This window comes from Tuber melanosporum (assembly GCF_000151645.1).
Source record: "Tuber melanosporum whole genome shotgun sequence assembly, scaffold_12, strain Mel28".
Taxonomy (NCBI): Eukaryota; Fungi; Ascomycota; class Pezizomycetes; order Pezizales; family Tuberaceae; genus Tuber; species Tuber melanosporum.
Window position 1 is genome coordinate 1,072,352 of NW_003298777.1, and position 16,734 is coordinate 1,089,085.

The 16,734-nt window shown below is 47.2% G+C and overlaps 4 protein-coding genes; 2 read left to right on the forward strand and 2 right to left on the reverse strand.

Annotated features, from left to right (window-relative positions):
• Positions 1-348: 348 nt before the first annotated feature.
• On the reverse strand, positions 349-2,322 carry GSTUM_00004489001 (uncharacterized protein). XM_002835919.2 has 7 exons: positions 1,986-2,322; positions 1,895-1,929; positions 1,763-1,815; positions 1,459-1,703; positions 1,175-1,401; positions 793-1,111; positions 349-726 (listed from the first exon to the last, which is right to left on the reverse strand). Exons 1-7 carry the CDS (start codon positions 2,187-2,189, stop codon positions 673-675), a joined length of 1,137 nt encoding a protein of 378 aa, XP_002835965.1. The 5' UTR covers positions 2,190-2,322; the 3' UTR covers positions 349-672.
• Positions 2,323-3,008: 686 nt separating this feature from the next.
• Positions 3,009-5,391, forward strand: GSTUM_00004490001 (uncharacterized protein). XM_002835920.2 has 7 exons: positions 3,009-3,060; positions 3,127-3,524; positions 3,594-3,618; positions 3,729-3,906; positions 3,965-4,870; positions 4,922-4,979; positions 5,036-5,391. The coding sequence occupies exons 2-7, from the start codon at positions 3,514-3,516 to the stop codon at positions 5,130-5,132; spliced, it is 1,275 nt and encodes a 424-aa protein (XP_002835966.1). The 5' UTR covers positions 3,009-3,060; positions 3,127-3,513; the 3' UTR covers positions 5,133-5,391.
• A 2,441-nt stretch (positions 5,392-7,832) lies between these two features.
• GSTUM_00004491001 (uncharacterized protein) lies at positions 7,833-9,800 on the forward strand (the record flags this gene model as incomplete). Its single annotated transcript, XM_002835921.1, has 8 exons — positions 7,833-7,924; positions 8,042-8,097; positions 8,188-8,304; positions 8,356-8,504; positions 8,561-8,712; positions 8,775-9,219; positions 9,318-9,449; positions 9,633-9,800. The coding sequence occupies 8 exons, from the start codon at positions 7,833-7,835 to the stop codon at positions 9,798-9,800; spliced, it is 1,311 nt and encodes a 436-aa protein (XP_002835967.1).
• A 122-nt stretch (positions 9,801-9,922) lies between these two features.
• GSTUM_00004492001 (uncharacterized protein) lies at positions 9,923-13,096 on the reverse strand. XM_002835922.2 has 6 exons: positions 12,834-13,096; positions 12,451-12,688; positions 12,270-12,364; positions 11,826-12,197; positions 11,183-11,361; positions 9,923-11,095 (listed from the first exon to the last, which is right to left on the reverse strand). Exons 1-6 carry the CDS (start codon positions 12,877-12,879, stop codon positions 10,775-10,777), a joined length of 1,251 nt encoding a protein of 416 aa, XP_002835968.1. The 5' UTR covers positions 12,880-13,096; the 3' UTR covers positions 9,923-10,774.
• Between the last annotated feature and the right edge of the window lie 3,638 nt (positions 13,097-16,734).

The window sequence follows — 16,734 nt, forward strand, 5'->3', positions numbered from 1 at the left end:
ATAAATTTGTGCTCACTCCACGATATCCATATCCATTCCACGCAAGTACTCGCTGGGTATATGCGTGTATCCAAGGATTGGTTCCTGTTGTGTTCACGTGATAAACACCTAGTTGTGCTTGGATTAATCCCAAGCCAGCGACACCGTATGCATTTGTGAACCATGATTCATCACTCGGTAGAGCGGGGCTGGCGGGGGGGTTAAGTGGGTCAGGTGTCTTGGGTGTCCAGATTCTAATAAATTGTTACTGTAGCAAACGAAATTTACACAACTATTATAATAGGTAGGTGATTTCATTTTGCCTCAACGTGTAACTGATTGAATCGATATACTTGTAGTGTGGGGCTGGTCGATAGTGTTTGAGATAGGCATTGAAGTCATCTAGTGTAAGAAAATACAATATCATCGGGATAGCGCCGCATTAAGTCCAATTCCAAGAATTTAACTTAGTACAGTGAGAATGGGAGGCGGCAAAATTTGTTCCATTAACCCGAGTTTATTACTCCAGAAAAAGAAAACCCCCCCCCAAACAATAGTAATGGATAAATGGAATATCATGATAAAGGAAGAAATTCTATTATACGTGACTGGTGAGTCATTAATATTTTCTAGAGACCATTGCCAAAACACCTTTTATCCCCACCCCCCCGAGAGAAATATCCCACCGTTTATCTAATTCATAGGTTTGCGGGCAACCATTAAGTACATGGGTGTGAAAAGGTTGAGCTAGAAATTGTTAGTCATACCTCAATAAGTTAAAAAAAAAAGAAGTGTGTGGGAAGGGAAAGGTACCTGAGCTCCAGCGACTAGAGAGTCGGCGGCAACAGCGAGAGAATCAGCAGTCTTCTGTGTCCCCCGAGGGGCGACCCCTATGGTCTCCAGTCCGCCAATAAGTTTGTGAATTGCCCCACGACCAAGTTTGGTCATGCGGAGGACAGTGAAGAAGTCTCCGAGGCTACGGACATACTTCATTTCGCCGGCAATCGGGTAGTACCAGGGGATGGCATCATCTCTCTGGGCAAGGTCCTCATGGAATTCAAGCTCAAAACCCGCTGCTTTGATGGCGCACAGAGCTTCTGAGATCCTGACCATCTGTGAAATACCATCGCCGCTAGTGATTATTAACTTTAAACCCTTAAAAATCTTACCAACAAGCTGGGGGGGGGTAACGTACACTTCAATGCCGTGGCAAACCTCGCGGTGCTTGGCGTTGGAAGCATCATAATTGTCGGTCATGAGCCATTCATACACTCCAAAAACACCGCCAGGCTTCAACACTTTGAAAATTTGAGAATAGACACCCTCAAGACTAGGAGCATGTACGGTGGCCTCAATGGCGTATACGGCATCAAAGGTTCCAGGTTCAAAAGACATTTGCATAAAGTCTCCTTTGACAAAGTCCTGGAACTTGCTGTTAGCAGACGTCGGTTGAATGGGTTGGAACTTTTTGAAACATACCAATTTGTGGGACAATCCAGCTTTTGCTGCGTACTGTGTAGCTCTATCGATCTGGTAATCATTGTTGTTCAATCCGGTGACATTGGCATCCGTGAATCTGACAATCTCCCTAGCAGGACCACCAACTCCACACCCAACATCAAGAACTTTCATTCCCGCCTTCATGCCCATCATATGAGCCAAATAGTGTTCATGACGAGCAATGGCCTGGTAAAAGGGTTCTCCAGGGTAGAAGCGGCAGAAATCTGTCAAGAGATATTAATACTATTCTCGAGTTTTTCCAAAGAAGCAAAGAGTAGCTCACGGAATGATTGACCCCAGCCATTCTCGTACAGATCCGTAGCAAGATTATAATAACTACAGAAGATGACATTAGTTCACAATTCCCGCATGTGCCCGGTGGGTTTGGAACATGAGGCGAAATGTTGAAACATACTGTCTGGTCAAGGTAGCATAGCTCTCAACACGCTCCTGAGAATGTCAAAGTTAGAATTGCAACAGAGCCATAACCTACTAGGAATGCTAACCTTCATGTCCTTCTCAGTCTCCTGGCCGGCACCCTTTCCATCCCAGAACTTGAAGTACTCATCGACAGCAGCACCCTGGGCTTCCTTATCCTTCGTGAGCATAGCCAAGAAGCCGGCTTTTTCTTGAGCCGACTTGCCGTGCATGGCTCTGTTGAAAGCAGCATCACGGCCGTGGTCTTCAGTTTCGAGCTTTGTTGGTGCCATTGCCGATATTTTATAAAATGGTTGGAAAGCAGGTAGAAGGAATAAAGGGGAAAGGGGAAAGGGGAATTGATGTAGCGAAAGTGTAGGCGTTGAACCGTGGAGAGGGAAGGAAAACGGCGGGTAACGGTGAAATATAAAGAAAGACGTGGGTTTATGCAATGGCGGAAAGGGGTTGTGACCAGGGGACAAGGGGAGAAACCCTTTTAGGCAAGACTGCGGAACCTGTTGGAGATCGGCAGTGCTAATGGGTAAAGGGCGAAAGCTTGGCTTCCACGAATACGGTCTACGAATACGGTGGCGAGTACGGAGCTTCTTCACCAAAAGTTCTACGAACACGACGGGAGGCAGCATTGTAGGGACCCTTTTTGCCCTGTAATGCTGATTCTGATGTCTGAGAGTAAATACTTGTAGGTATTATCAGGGTACCGGTACCGGTAGCGAATTAAGTGGAGAGAGGTATAGTACAATGCCTGTACTGTGCATTGCTGGGGAAGCGGCCAGATTTGAAGCTGTAGCCAATTGCCTTGGATGATGCAAGGACATCGGAAATCGGGGACCAGACGTGCATGATTTCGTTCCTGGCAGATATGATTACCTCAGCAGCTTTATCAAGGCCTCTTTGCTCGAGTGCCTTTTTCGCTTGGCCAGCTTGGGACTGCACATCCTTTGCTCCCTCTCACTCCCGGGGTCTGATGCGCGTGACCAAGATGACGATTACTGTGCCTGTTTGTAGTTCCCTGGCCGGATAACAAATTTGCGGCTTCCTTCGGTTTGCCTAGGAGGTCCCCAATACTGCCGGCAGAGTCCAGCTGTGAACGTCAGAGCAGAATGACTAGTCTACATCATACTATTCTCACAGTGTTGTCTACAAGTATAATAAATCCCCCTTTGTCCCCCCCCTCGTACTGGTACTTCTAACCGTCCACGATAAGTGCAGTCGTCACCTGGGAACTATACGACTCCCTGTACTAGTACATACATGAATCACGCCCCGCTGATTCTGCGTCTGCCTCACTGCTCAACACAGGAGGAGAAACCTACATAACCACGCCCATTTATATTCACTGGTATTTCTGCCGCTCTGACCTCTTACCCCCCCCCCTGTTGCACGACTTGTGCTTATCCACTACCGGTACTTATCGTCTCGGGGGCCGGTACGGTGCGCTATCGGTGGCGGCCAACAACTCATCACTTCGTTGGGGTGGTCTTGGGTTTTCCCCATTTTCCCCTTGAGATACCATCCGTGTCTGAATTCCGGCAGCTTCAAGCTCATTAACTCTAACATAGCTAGCCGGATAGCACAAACCACCCTTCCTCAACAGCGATGACCACTAGGTAAAGATAGTGGGCTCTCGTGTGTACTGTTTTTGAAGCTCAGCTAACGACTTGGTCTCACGTGTGCAGATATCGTGTGGAATATGCTCTTAAGGTGAAATAATGCTGCTCCCCTCCCCCCCCATTTCCCAACTGCTCACTGTTTTTCCTCTCCCGACTGTCGGATATTTGTACTGATTTATGCTCCTCTCTGCTTCCTTTAAGGCTCATCGCCGTGATGCCCTCATCGAATTTATTAAAGGCCTATTGGCAGTGCCCTTTGTTCTGCACTCCCAGCCCACTACCGTAGCCGGAGATGCTTCATTCCGGGTCATGGCAGTCGAAGCTGGCCGTCGCTACCGTGAAATCATGAAAGATGTTGAGGAGCTTATTAATGACCATAGTAATGAGAAAACATAGTCTCTCCCTCATTCACTATTTGCCCACTAACAGCTTTCAAGTTACCTATCAAAGAGCTGGTACCCCCGAGCGATCGAAACTTCGGTTTCTTGTGCCTTCTGTGGGAACTTTCTTCACACCTCTGCTTCTCGAAAAGGCCTTTGTAGCACAAGATGCTCGCAGATCTATATCAAATCGCCGCTTCGTTGCCCCTTCATTCAATGATATACGGTTGATTCTTAATACCGCTCAAATCATGTCTTTGACAACCTTGGATGGGCCTTTGAAGCTTGTTACTTTTGATGGTGATGTTACTCTCTATGATGACGGTCAATGCCTCGTTCCTACGAACCCAGTCATACCACGGATACTTCAGTTGATGCAGAGGGGACTCTACATCGGCATTGTGACGGCAGCTGGATATACCGATAGTGTGAAGTATATGGAACGTCTCCACGGCCTTCTAGATGCCATCAAGTTTTCGAAAGATTTGACAGAAGGTCAAAAGAGCAACCTCATTATTCTTGGTGGGGAGAGCTCCTACTTGTATAAATCTTGTCCCACGTCCCCAACACTCCTTGTTGCCGAGCCACGGGAGAATTGGGAGCTGGACGAGATGCGCACTTGGTCAGAAACAGATATTCAACGCCTCCTTGATATTGCAGAGACCGCCCTCAGGGAATCCATATCTACTATGAAGCTGGAGGCTATCGTCCTCCGAAAGGAGAGAGCTGTCGGGATTATACCTGCTATTCCGGACGTTAAGTTTGAGCGAGAGCAACTGGAAGAAGCGGTGCTTGCTGCGCAAAAGACCTTGGAGCTCAGTGATATCGGACGCAGGCTTCCGTTTTGCGCATTCAATGGTGGGAACGATGTATTTGTTGATATTGGGGACAAAAGACTTGGTGTTCGGTGCTGTCAGAGATTTTTTGGGAATATTAGTGGCAGTCAAACTTTGCACATTGGCGGTGAGTACTGAAGATGGAAAATATTCCTGTTTGAAATACTAACCTTCCCAGACCAGTTCTTATCGGCCGGACACAATGACTTTAAGGCACGCATGGCCGGAACGACTGTGTAAGTGAAACACTCTCCTTTGTGTGGATGACAATGAGCTCACCAATTATCCATAGATGGGTTGCGAGTCCAGCAGAGACAGTCAGTAGTCTCGACGAGCTATGGGACCTCCTCGAGCACGGTATGCCTAAAGGATACGACCACGACGAGTGATAAATTCGTGTCGTACCTTTGCATTTTATGGCGAAGGTTATTTTTTTATGCTGCATGTTGGAAAATAGGATATCCGGCGTTTTATTTGTCTGGTTTCTGCTTTTGTTTTCCGCAGCCTATGTGGGTGCATTCTGGGAGCGAGGGATGGGCGAATACCGACTGGGATTGGTTTAGTTTAGGGTAATCAGCTGTATGCCATACAGCCAGGCACCATCGCAATCCAGACGAGTTTTGAGGCTTCAGGCCACCCCCTCTGTAATCATCAAATACCCAAGCCTCAAATGTGCAAAAGTGAGTGATAATACATGAAAGTGTGGATATAGAAGCAACTAGCCACCAACCACCGGCAGAGGCATGTGGAATTCAAAAGGTTCAGAGGGTATCTACACCCCAAGGATCTGCTGATGCATACATTACGGATTCTCGACCGAGTTCTTGAAATGCCAATTCATGGTTGATAAGAATGGTATAAATTGACCTAAGACAAACGCTATCGGTAAGGGCGTCTCGTCACTTCGGAGGTATCATACTGGGGTAGTTTTGCACTATACATACTTGATGTTAGGAGTCTTTACCCCGCCTTCTCTGCATCTCTCCAAATGTTCCCGCACAGTGCCTCAACCTCCGTCTGGGTCCCCTCCCGTGCATCCTGAAGCATACTAGGTGCGATGGGTAGAGCTTGAAGCGCCCGGTCCCCAAGATCTTCAATCAGAGGGTCAATTTGATCTATCTTAATGCCCACTGCCACTGCGGTTGCGACAATCTCCCGGAGCAAATCAATAACCAATTCCTTCACCTCTGGTGAGCTCTTAATCAGGGACTGGATGTCCGACCCTGTAGCGGCGCAAACTGTCTTCCCGGATCCGTTCTAGGTAACCTTATGCCAGCGCTCGTATCTGATATCTTTACAGACAGTTACTTTACATGACGCCCCAAGGGCGTCGCCGAAGAGTTGTATCTTCTCCTGCTCCTCCTCGAGGAGAAGGTGATCCGGGCCAATGCGTAGATCGTTCACCTTGCCTTCCCGATAAATCTCGCCTGGCGCCGGCTGCGAGATGGTGATGTAGAGCATCCCCAAGGCAATGGGGTTCCCGGGGGAAGGCGAGGCGGTAAGGAGGTTCTTTGATACCATCTACACCGTTCGGGGTCAGGATTATCGGAGGGCTCTCCGGCAGGGATATCGCTGCGAGCGGGGGGACTGGCCGCCAACGAAGGTTCCCGGGTAGGGACTTTGTCGTGTCCAGGATGTAGTCGTAGACCGAGGCGTCCTCGATCTCGTCCAGGGAGGAGTAAACTTTCGCGGGCCGGAAGGCGTGGTCGCCCCAGAGAGCAGTGCGCAAGGTGAAGCCTGCGGCCGAGACCATGGGGCACAGTAGTTGCTGCGACACACAATTGCGGTGTGGACTCTTGCATAGGTTAAGATGGATAGGAGGCACCGACGGCCATTGAAGAAAAAAAGTTAAACTAATAAATTTAGGGCGCGAAGAAAAATAGAGCTATGATTATGATACAACGCATATCCCCCGCCAAAAGCGAGGACATAAACCTCTTTCATTTTCTTCTCCATGTTGATCTAATTAGCCTAACAGCCAAGGATTGGATTGGGAAGGTGGGGGAGGGGCTGTACGATGCAGTATGATTGCAGCAGTAGTACTCGTAGCAGCAGAAGCAGCGGAGAAATGATTGTGTTGTATGCCGGTACCCGCAATTGGCCTTATCCTACCTAGCGTGTCGCTTGTACTTTTTACAAGTAGTCCTGCGGAAGCGGAAGGTGGAGTAGTCGAGTAAAGGATCCTCTGGATGAAACTCTGCCTATCGATAGAACGGTATAGTATTATATGACAGAATCTGCCGCACAAGGCTGGTTTAATTGCCGCTGTTTGCATGGTGTGTGTGTGTGTGCATCTGTGTTGCCAAACACTTTCAGGTGGATTGGGGGGAATTTTTAATACGATAAAAGAGCAAATTATGATACTGTATTACAAGAGGTTAAATTCCAATCAAGTGAAACACTTGAAGAAATCCGCTTTCAAATACTCCAATTGTCAACCTCTACCTGTGTAGATCTGATTGGTGTGTGTGTGTATGTTGAGAATTTGTTTTTTTGTCTGGATGAGCTTTCCACTTACTCGAGTAAACATTACTTTGCCAAATAATCACCAATTTAGTATTGGGCTATCCCCCCTTCCCTCTATTAGCCATGTAATATTATTGTATCATATTACACATCTTTGTTGGAGCCCTCCAATCCGACTTTCCCTGTGTCACCATGTGCAAAATTGAACGTCAGCTCGAACAGAATAGTTGACCGGGCTAGAAGACTATTGGATTCGATTCCAGTGTTCCACGAGTGATCGCTTGTGAAGGCTAAGTTGAACATTTTCTCCAATGCCAAGCGGGCGGATAAGTATGATATAGTGCTAGTAAGGCACAAGGCTTGTTGGGGGCAGGGTTCTTGCAACAAACCAAATCGGGCCAAACCGAAGGGAATCGGGTGGGAGGGGATATAAGCCCAGGGGGGGGGGGTTTTGAGAAAGAGGTTGACTTGTTTTCCATTCCTCCCGCAACGGTCATTTGGACTCACCCGTTCATTTTACTTTTCACTGTACTTTTCACTGCTGTGTGCTGTGGTATAGCATTATCCCCGAATTGGTGAATACGGTAGCTCGTGAAAATCACACGGCCACGGAAAACTGCTAGATGGCGGGCAGGAAGGATGTTTTTGTGGGGATTATCGGGATGGGGAATATGGGGAGGTTGTACGCCAGGGTGATTGCAGCGGAAGGTTGGAGGTTTGTCGCACATCTTCTTTCCTTCCCTTCTGACTTTTCTCCCTTCCCCATTCACTTTCTTTATCGGAGCACCCCCCCCCTCCTCTTTTCGGATCGTGCTAAAGCGGAGCTTTGAAGCGTTAACGCTTGCGATCGGGAAGACAAGTTCGAGAGCCTGAAGAAAGAGTTTGCTGGTACGTAATTCAACTCCCCGTAATAGTAATAGAGATGTCCGGGAGAGGGATGAGGCGTAGCTAATCGAGGATCTGACGAGTGGGAATTAGGAATTGAGAATATACATGTCTATGCAAATGGCCGTTCAGTTTCCCGGATTAGCGATTATATCATATACGCTGTCGAAGCGGAGCTACTTGATACGGTTGTTGCTGCTTATGGACCTTGTACCCGCCCCTCTCAAAGAACAAAGGAGGGGTAGCTGACTTTGACCACAGCGACAAAACTAGGTGCTATCGTCGGCGGCCAAACATCATGCAAAACTCCCGAGATCAAGGCCTTCGAAAAACACATTCCTCCTGATGTGGACATTGTTTCCTGTCACTCTTTACATGGTCCAACGGTTGATCCTGCTGGGCAGCCCTTGGTTTGTCTGCATTTCACGGAGCTATGTATGGTCAACTGATGTGTTATAATTCATAGGTTATCATAAGGCACAGGGCATCGGACAGAAGTTTCAAGCTTGTGGAGGATATTCTCTCCTGCTTTCGTTCCAAGCTGGTTCACTTGAGTGCGGAGGAGCATGACAGAATCACAGCAGACACACAAGCAGTCACACACGCGGCGTTCCTCAGGTCCCTCCCCCCCTCCCAAGGCCTTTTTTGCACAGACGGGAAATATCTAACGAGAAGTTTAGCATGGGGACGGCCTGGGCAGCAAATAACCAATTCCCTTGGGAGGTAACCCGCTGGCAAGGCGGTATAGAAAACATCAAGATAAACCTCACTTTAAGAATCTACAGCAATAAGTGGCACGTGTATGCAGGTTTAGCGATTCTCAATCCTGCCGCCCAAAAGCAGATACGGCAATACGCAGCCTCGGCCACGGAGCTCTTCAAGCTAATCTTGCAAGGCAAGAAGGAAGAACTGTCTAGAAGGATACGCTCCGCTGGAGAATTCGTTTTCGGGAAGCAAAAGGATCAGGAGCTTCTGTTACGGGATGATATCCTGGATAAGTTTAGTCTCAGTGGGGTGCCTCTGCATGAACGAAAGCCGAACAGCCACTTGAGTCTGCTGGCAATGGTGGATTGCTGGCACAAGTGCAATATTGTGCCATACGACCATATTATTTGCTCTACACCTGTGCGTCTCCGTTGTCCCCCGCCCCACCCACATGCTTACGCGGGGTAAATCTAATTGTTTGTCAAGACTAATCCTCTGTTCAACCCTCGGAAAAACAGTTATTCCGGCTCTGGCTCGGAGCAACAGAATATCTCTTCCGCCAGCCCGATCTTCTCGACGATTGCATCCGTTTCGCCATAGAGGATGAAACATTTCGTTCCGACGATCTAGAATTTACTTTTGCGGCCAGGGTAAGAGAAGCACCAAACCCAAAACCCCCATATAAACGTACTTTTCACCGCCCCCCACCGAATCAAACTAAACTAAACCAAATACTTATCCTCGATCGCATCGTTATCATCATCCCTGAGGACATGAAATAAAGTGGAGCACTCCCAAATACAATCCATCACTAACGGAGTAAAATAAAATAGGGCTGGAGTGACGCTGTGAGTTTCGGTGACTTCGATACATATAGAAAGCGCTTCGAAATGCCCCAAGAATACTTTGCACCACGCTTCGCGGATGCGACGAAGGTGGGGAACCAGATGATTAGCACTATTCTGGAGCGGACCAAGGATATAGAAAAGGCGAAGGAGTAGTGGCATTGTTTCTGACGCATCAAGGTCAGGTTTGATCACTACATTTTTTTTCTTTACCTTGTGCTTGTAGTCGAGTAATTGAGCATGGAGGAAGAGGAGCATCAACACGGGTATCGTATCGTATCATGGACTACCGGTACATTGTCCGTAGTAACTTATGCCATGTCATGCAATGCAATGCAAACCCTGAAGATCCTCACGTGATCATAAAGTAATGGGAAAAAAGTAAAAAAAAAACATCCTTCACCTTTCCATAAGCACCCGATATGTGTGCAAATGTGGTATGATAAAGTCCGTACCCAACTACCAAAAAAAGACACAAGAATGATAACTTAGTCCCGACCCAACCCATATACCCATCTACCCCCCCCGTTTATCAACAAGCCAAACCAAGCCAAACCGGACCGGACCAAACCTCAACGCCACTGCCCACCCCCCTACGAATGATACTCCTTCGCATCCCCTCGCCCGTAACAATCCTACAACTCGTATGGATTATCAGGCTGGTACGCCATCACTGGCGTTGAGAAACTGGAAGTGTGTACAGCACTTGCACGGGGGTTGCAGTAGGGCCACGTGCGCCGTGGAGGTTTGGTTCATTTCCTATTTTCAACAACAAGTGTGGATTGGGGAAGGGGGGGGACGGTATTTGGGTATTATGGGAGGCGATATCAAGAGTAAAGACGGGTCAGATTAGATCGGACTGATTCCTACTATCATATGGTACTCTGTGGGGGAGTGGGAAAGGGGAGGGGAGGAGAGGGAGGGGCTTAATGAAAAAAAAAAAAAAAGGAAAAAGGAAAAAGGAAAAAGGAAAGGAAAAGGAAAAGGATATCATATCGAATCCACCATCGCCAATTGCGAAACCCATATAACACAAGAAACAAAGACCATCATACTAACCACAACTATATCCCTTCCACCTCATCCCAAGCGCAAACACAAATTCGGGAAAGCCAAAAAAGAGAAAAAAATCAAGGAGAAACGCCAACCTCCTTCCTCCTCTCCTTCAAGAAATAAAACACCAAATATCCCACACCGACCACACCCGCCACCACCGAATACGCCACCACAGCACTCTGAGGAGCATCAGTCCTTGGCAGCGACAATCCGATCCCGCCATTGACTATGCCAGCGACAATGACGAAGCGTCCGTGCCAGATGTGAGCGTAACTCCACAAGCTCCGCTTCTGCGTCTTGAGGTAGACGTTGTGGTGGAGCTGGCCGAGCATGGCTTGCACGAGCAGGAGGGCAATTATGATAGTTCCGAAGTACTGGTGGAAAAATTTGTAGTGCTGTGTTATTTATTGTTCGTTGTTAGTCTATTGGTTGTCTTACTCTTATCCTTCATCACTAGGGGGAGGGAGGAAGGAGGGAGGTACAGAATTGGATATCTTGCTCCGCCAAATGCCCATTCCCATGCCCACCACTGCGAGCATGAAGTTTAGAATTTGTAAGCCGCGGTGGAGGGCGAAGGCGTTTGGTATGCGGTTGTTTAGAAGGCGCACCAGCGCCGCGCCGAAGGGGAAGAGGAGGATGAAGACTACGCCCATTATGACACCTGTATATGTGCACCATGGTTTTTGATTATTATCTGGTTCTCTTCTCTTCTTCTTTTCTCTTTCCTTTCCTCTTTCTTTTGATATTGACGTTTTCAAAATGCAAGCAAACACGGGACAGGCAAATTGGGAAGTGAATCAGTGGAGGCTTTTCCCTTTCTGTAATTGGCTTGAACAAAAAGGAAGTTCGCCCCGGGTATTATATGACTGAAATGAATGTGTGAATGTGCGGTAGTGATGGAAGAGAAAGAAAAAGGACAATTAAACTCCTCGACAGTAAAGAGTAAACACTATGGGATAAGGTTGGAAGAAAGGTGCAGCTGTGAGCGTACAATCCAGGCACAGAGACGAGTATCGTACGGGAAAATCCTATCACTCCCACACCAAGATAGAGAGGAACAACCAAAAAGCCCATCCTACAACAACCAAGAATAAATAGCATAACTCGCAAGACTGAATACCATACCATGCGCAATAAGAACCTTATCACCCTTCGTCATCGGCGGCGAAAAGCTAGTACTACTTCCACCCGAACCCCCAGTCGCACTCGCACTCGCACCACGACCCGAACTCGAACCACTCGAACTCGAACTCCCAGTCGCTTCTGCTCCTCCGGACGCGGTACCGCTGGCCGAGTCGCCGCTCACAAACGGGTTCGGTGAGTCGCCGCCAGTGACCTGTGTCATGTCGAGGCGATAAAAGCCATTACGGACGTGCTTGCTGAGGGTTTCGGTTTGGGATTTTGAGGTGACCGTCTGGTCACCGATGGCCCAAATGAAGTTTTGGTTTGTCGAGGTCACGGCAAGGCTACCGCCGTCCCAGGTTCTGCAATTACTGCCTTTGGAGCGGTTAGTACGTGATTATTGGAAGAACAGATAGGGGGGGGGGGAAAGGGAAGGGGGGAAGGAACATTTGATGTTTGCGGTCATTAACTCCCCCTGGACCCCAGTGCCCTCGAGCAGTTCGAACTGGATTGACGATTCGAATTTCGGTTCGACTTCACCCCTAAATCATCCCCGTCCTCGTCGTCAGCACCTAAACCCCCTCACCCTCAATCTCAAAAAGAGCTGCGCAAAAAAAAAAAAACCTACGTCCCAAGTCTAGGTGAAAAGGTAACATTCCCTTCCCCGTTCTGGTAAATAATAAACATCAAGGAACCGCTCATCGCCGAGCCAATTCCCGTCGCGATCCATCCTGCGCTCGTAGGCCCCCGGATATGCAAGAAGACATCGTCCCCAGAAGCAGGGAGGTTCCAGTTGGCGACAAAGGTCGAACTCCGGTCAGTGAAGCCTTGCACTGGCGACGAGCTCTGCGCGTATGTGAGTGTCGCTGTAGCAAGGTGAAAACAAGTTCCGTTAGCAGTCTACGCTTACTCGTCTCGTCTTGTCCCGTGTGCATTGTCACGCTGCGGTCCGGGCAAACGACAGGCGGGCAAGGCAAGGCAAGTTGAGGAAGGAAAAGGGGAGAAACAAACCAGCAGAGATCACGGCCGTAGCAAGAAAGCTTTTAAAAGAAACCATTTCCCTAACCTCCGTTCTTCTTCTTCGCGTACAGTCGTGTGTGTTACGTTACTGTTATGGTCCGATAGATGGCGTTGTGTATTCAGCACAAGTAAAAAACTTTCAACGAACTGGACAGACGGACGGACAGACAGAGCTAAAAGATCAAAGAAGCTGAAAGGAAGGCAGGGAGAAGGGACACCGCTTCATATATATATCTATGGGAAAAGAAAAGAAGAGGAACCAAGCTAGAGTATGATAGGGAGCTTGACCCTCCTCCGCCTTATGTATTACCAATACCAAGTAACTCCTCTAAATTTTCCAATACCGGTAAGGCACAATCCTTCCCCCCCCCCCCACACACTCACACACACCTGAAAAGCAATTATAACGATGTGAACAACGAGACGAAAATCCAACCACGATGACTGGCTACTATATGTGAACCAGCCTTCTTCTTCTTCCTCCTCCCCTTGGCCTTACCCGCCAAGAAACACACGGCAAGAATGACAAGGGGGGAGGAGGGTTACTCGAGTACGAGTACAGTTAGGAGCGGGGGAATAGAACCAACCGTGAGACATTGGAATGACAAGTACAAGTAAGAACAGTTACAGTAACTGGTATACAAAAAGCCTTTTATATCCCAGGGGAACAAGACAGCAAAACCTGAATAGATGTGCCAAGTCAGCACTTGACTTACAAGTGCACTACCGCAGCCCTTGCAAGAATAAGCCTGTGGAAAAGAAATGTGTTAAGGGTACCGTAGGTTCGCGTTGTGCGTAACCGGTCGGTACCTTGTAACTAGTATCATAACTTGTTCACCCCCCTTGCTGACGCACGGGGGAGATTATTGGCTTATTGGCTGGGCTGGGATGGGCTGGGTTTGGGGCTGAGTTGATGCGAGCCGCAAAATATATAAAAATTTCTTGGCTCCTTTTATTTTATTTTTTTTTGCGGGGGGGGTGACCTTGCTTTTTTTTTTTTTTTTTTTTTCAATTTCTTTTTTTAGATTCATGATAAAGTGCAGAAACAGAACAGAACATTCTCGGGCTGGACTGGAAATGGGCTTGGCTAGTGACGATTTGATTTGATTTCCGATCTGTTAGGATTACAAGTACGAGTACAGTATTTTTTTTTTTTTTTTGTTCTTCCCACAAAAGTGAGTGAGGTTGTTATCAGTGGATTTCTTTATTAACCTACCTATATTTGGAGGACGTGGTGCGAATTCGATTGATAACCAGTGCCAGCACAGTTATCTTACCGGGTACCGGTAAGTTGAGGTGGTGAAATGGTTCTCTCTCATTGGCTTTCATGAGTCAGTTTGTTAGAAGCTAGAATTTCGAAAAAATCGCCAAGAGGCCAGGAGATACCGCCAAGATTGGCTGTCTCTATGATTACGCTTCACAGAATACTGAACAACTGAATACCCCCCCCCCTTTCCCTTTCCCTTTCGCCTGACTTATGCTCATAAGTAAGTAAGTATCTTGCTATCGTAGCCTTATAAGGTATGATACAATAGCTCTTCAACAACAACAAAAAAAAAAAAAAAAAAAAAAAAAAAAACTCCTGGGTGTTGAAAAGTTGTTATTATCTTTCTTTCTTTCCATGGCGACCATGTGAATTTGATAAACTATCACGATACAGCACGCCCGCAGTCTCTCCATACACATTTCTCACAAAGTGTGCGGCTGAGTATAGTACTCGTACCTTAGACTATCTATCCGTCCATCCATCCATCCAACCAACCAACCACCAAAAACTGGTATCTCGCCAAGCCGGTCCAAGTCAAGACCAAAAGGAATGAATACTCTAGTACTATAATTAAAAAGGCATCACCACCCACATCGACACAATCGTTAGCCGCCCCAACAACAAAAAAAAAAAAAAAAAAAACCTTTTACCGTAGATATTGCACCTTTCCCACGGTACATTCCACCCTTTGCGCAACAACACAACACAGCAACTTCTAAGGAATGAATGATACAGTTACCGTACTCGAGCACAGTAATAAGCCAAGCCCGGTATGAAGCGGGGGGAGGAGGAAGGGCCGTAATTTGAACCAACTTGAATATCATCAAATTCCCAATCGTATGGCCAAGAAAGAAAAAAAAAAAAAAACAATCAAAGGCAAGAATGAAAAGAAAGAATGAAAAACGCTCACACACAATTGAGATGTCAATTTCAGCTCCTCCTCCTCCTCCACCTCGTATTACCACCCTCTCTCTCTCTTTTTCTCGGAGACGTGAGTTACCGGTATGGGAAGGAAGGGGTAAAAAAGTTCCATAACTCGTGCGCAATCCTAAGCATCGCTCCCCAACTCGAGTTCGGGTCGAGTAGAGTCGAGGTCAAACTCGTGCAGTGCACGGCGATAGACACAGCCAGTCATGCTGCGACTGATAAGGCACGGTGCAAGTATACGTAGGTAGTGCTTGTAGATAGTATCATATACAAGTACTTGTAAGCAGGTAAGTAAGAAAGCACCGGTAGCGGTATCGGTCCCGTCCCGCTTTTACCGTTCGTGGTCCCTGACGGCGGACAGATCCGTGGGAGTGACAAACACCCCTCCCCATTCATACGTCAGTTAAACAAAGTTACCGGAGCAGGAGCAACAACAAGGCATGAATGAATGAATGAATGAATGAATGAATGAATGGACCCGAGTGCAGCTCAATACAATACGCGTACATACCGATATAATTTACCACCCCCGCAAACGCCTTGCGTAGCTCTCTATCTATCTTCCAACGCATAAAGGATGGAATTACTTTTATAAACCATCCGAATGTGCAAAACTTCACTACAGTACTTGGCATTTTTGCATAGCCTACCGGGCGACCATGATTTGATACCGGGAGTCCCGTCCATCGTACTCGTACTGTATAAAACTTGATGATGATGATGATGATGATAATAACTGGTCTGTCTGTCGAGATGTATGTATGCGAAAATAAACTTTCTTTCTTTGCCAAGTCTCCCCCCGGTCGTGGATTTGTAATGGGACCGACGGACTCGATCCCCATATCTTGCGAATCCTTGCTCTCATTCCTTTACAGGTATCAAAGTCCAAGTTGTAAACTTGATTTATCATAATTACTTATTGCCTGCCCTTCCTGCCTGTCCGCCAAGGGTTTGAGTACGAGTACTGCGCGGGTTGCGTCGCGGCGGTTGGCCCCTTCGGGATTATGATGACGAATGATGATGAGAGATGGTACTCGTACAGGTATTCGGGCAGGTACTTGAACTGTGCTGCTGATAAATATCGGGAGATATGATACTGTACGAGTACAGTACTTGCACGAATACAACCCTTGTATTGATAGAGATTTGTATGGGGTTAGCGGAGATAGCTTTTTACAATACGATTATTATAATAATTATAATATTATATTATTATTATTATTTTTTACTGCGGCCTCGTAAATCCATGGTGCAATAAGATATGATACGCACCTTTGTTTCCATCCATCCATCCATCTGTTCATCTGCGGAGGGTGGAGGTCTACTGTACCCTGGTAGGATGGAAATTGAAGGAGAACACGGTAAACTACCGGTAGTTGTTTTATCACTGCCTGTGATACTCCTACTTGGTATGATAAATGAGTATCGTCGGGTACAGCGCCTACCGGTAGTATTGGATGAATCCCGCGGCCTCCGCTGATAAAAAGGTAATACCGAATCACGGAACTTCACTAGCATCATGTCTGTTCTTCGTTTCATTTCACTTTCCTACAAGCGCTCGCCAAGTACTCCTACTTGTATCATACCAAGCTGCGCACACATAGACTTTCTCCAACATTCCATCACCCCGAGTACCCCACCTTTAGAAGTTGAAGGAAGAAAAAAAAAAAAAAAAAAAAGTCCTTCATGTATTGCACT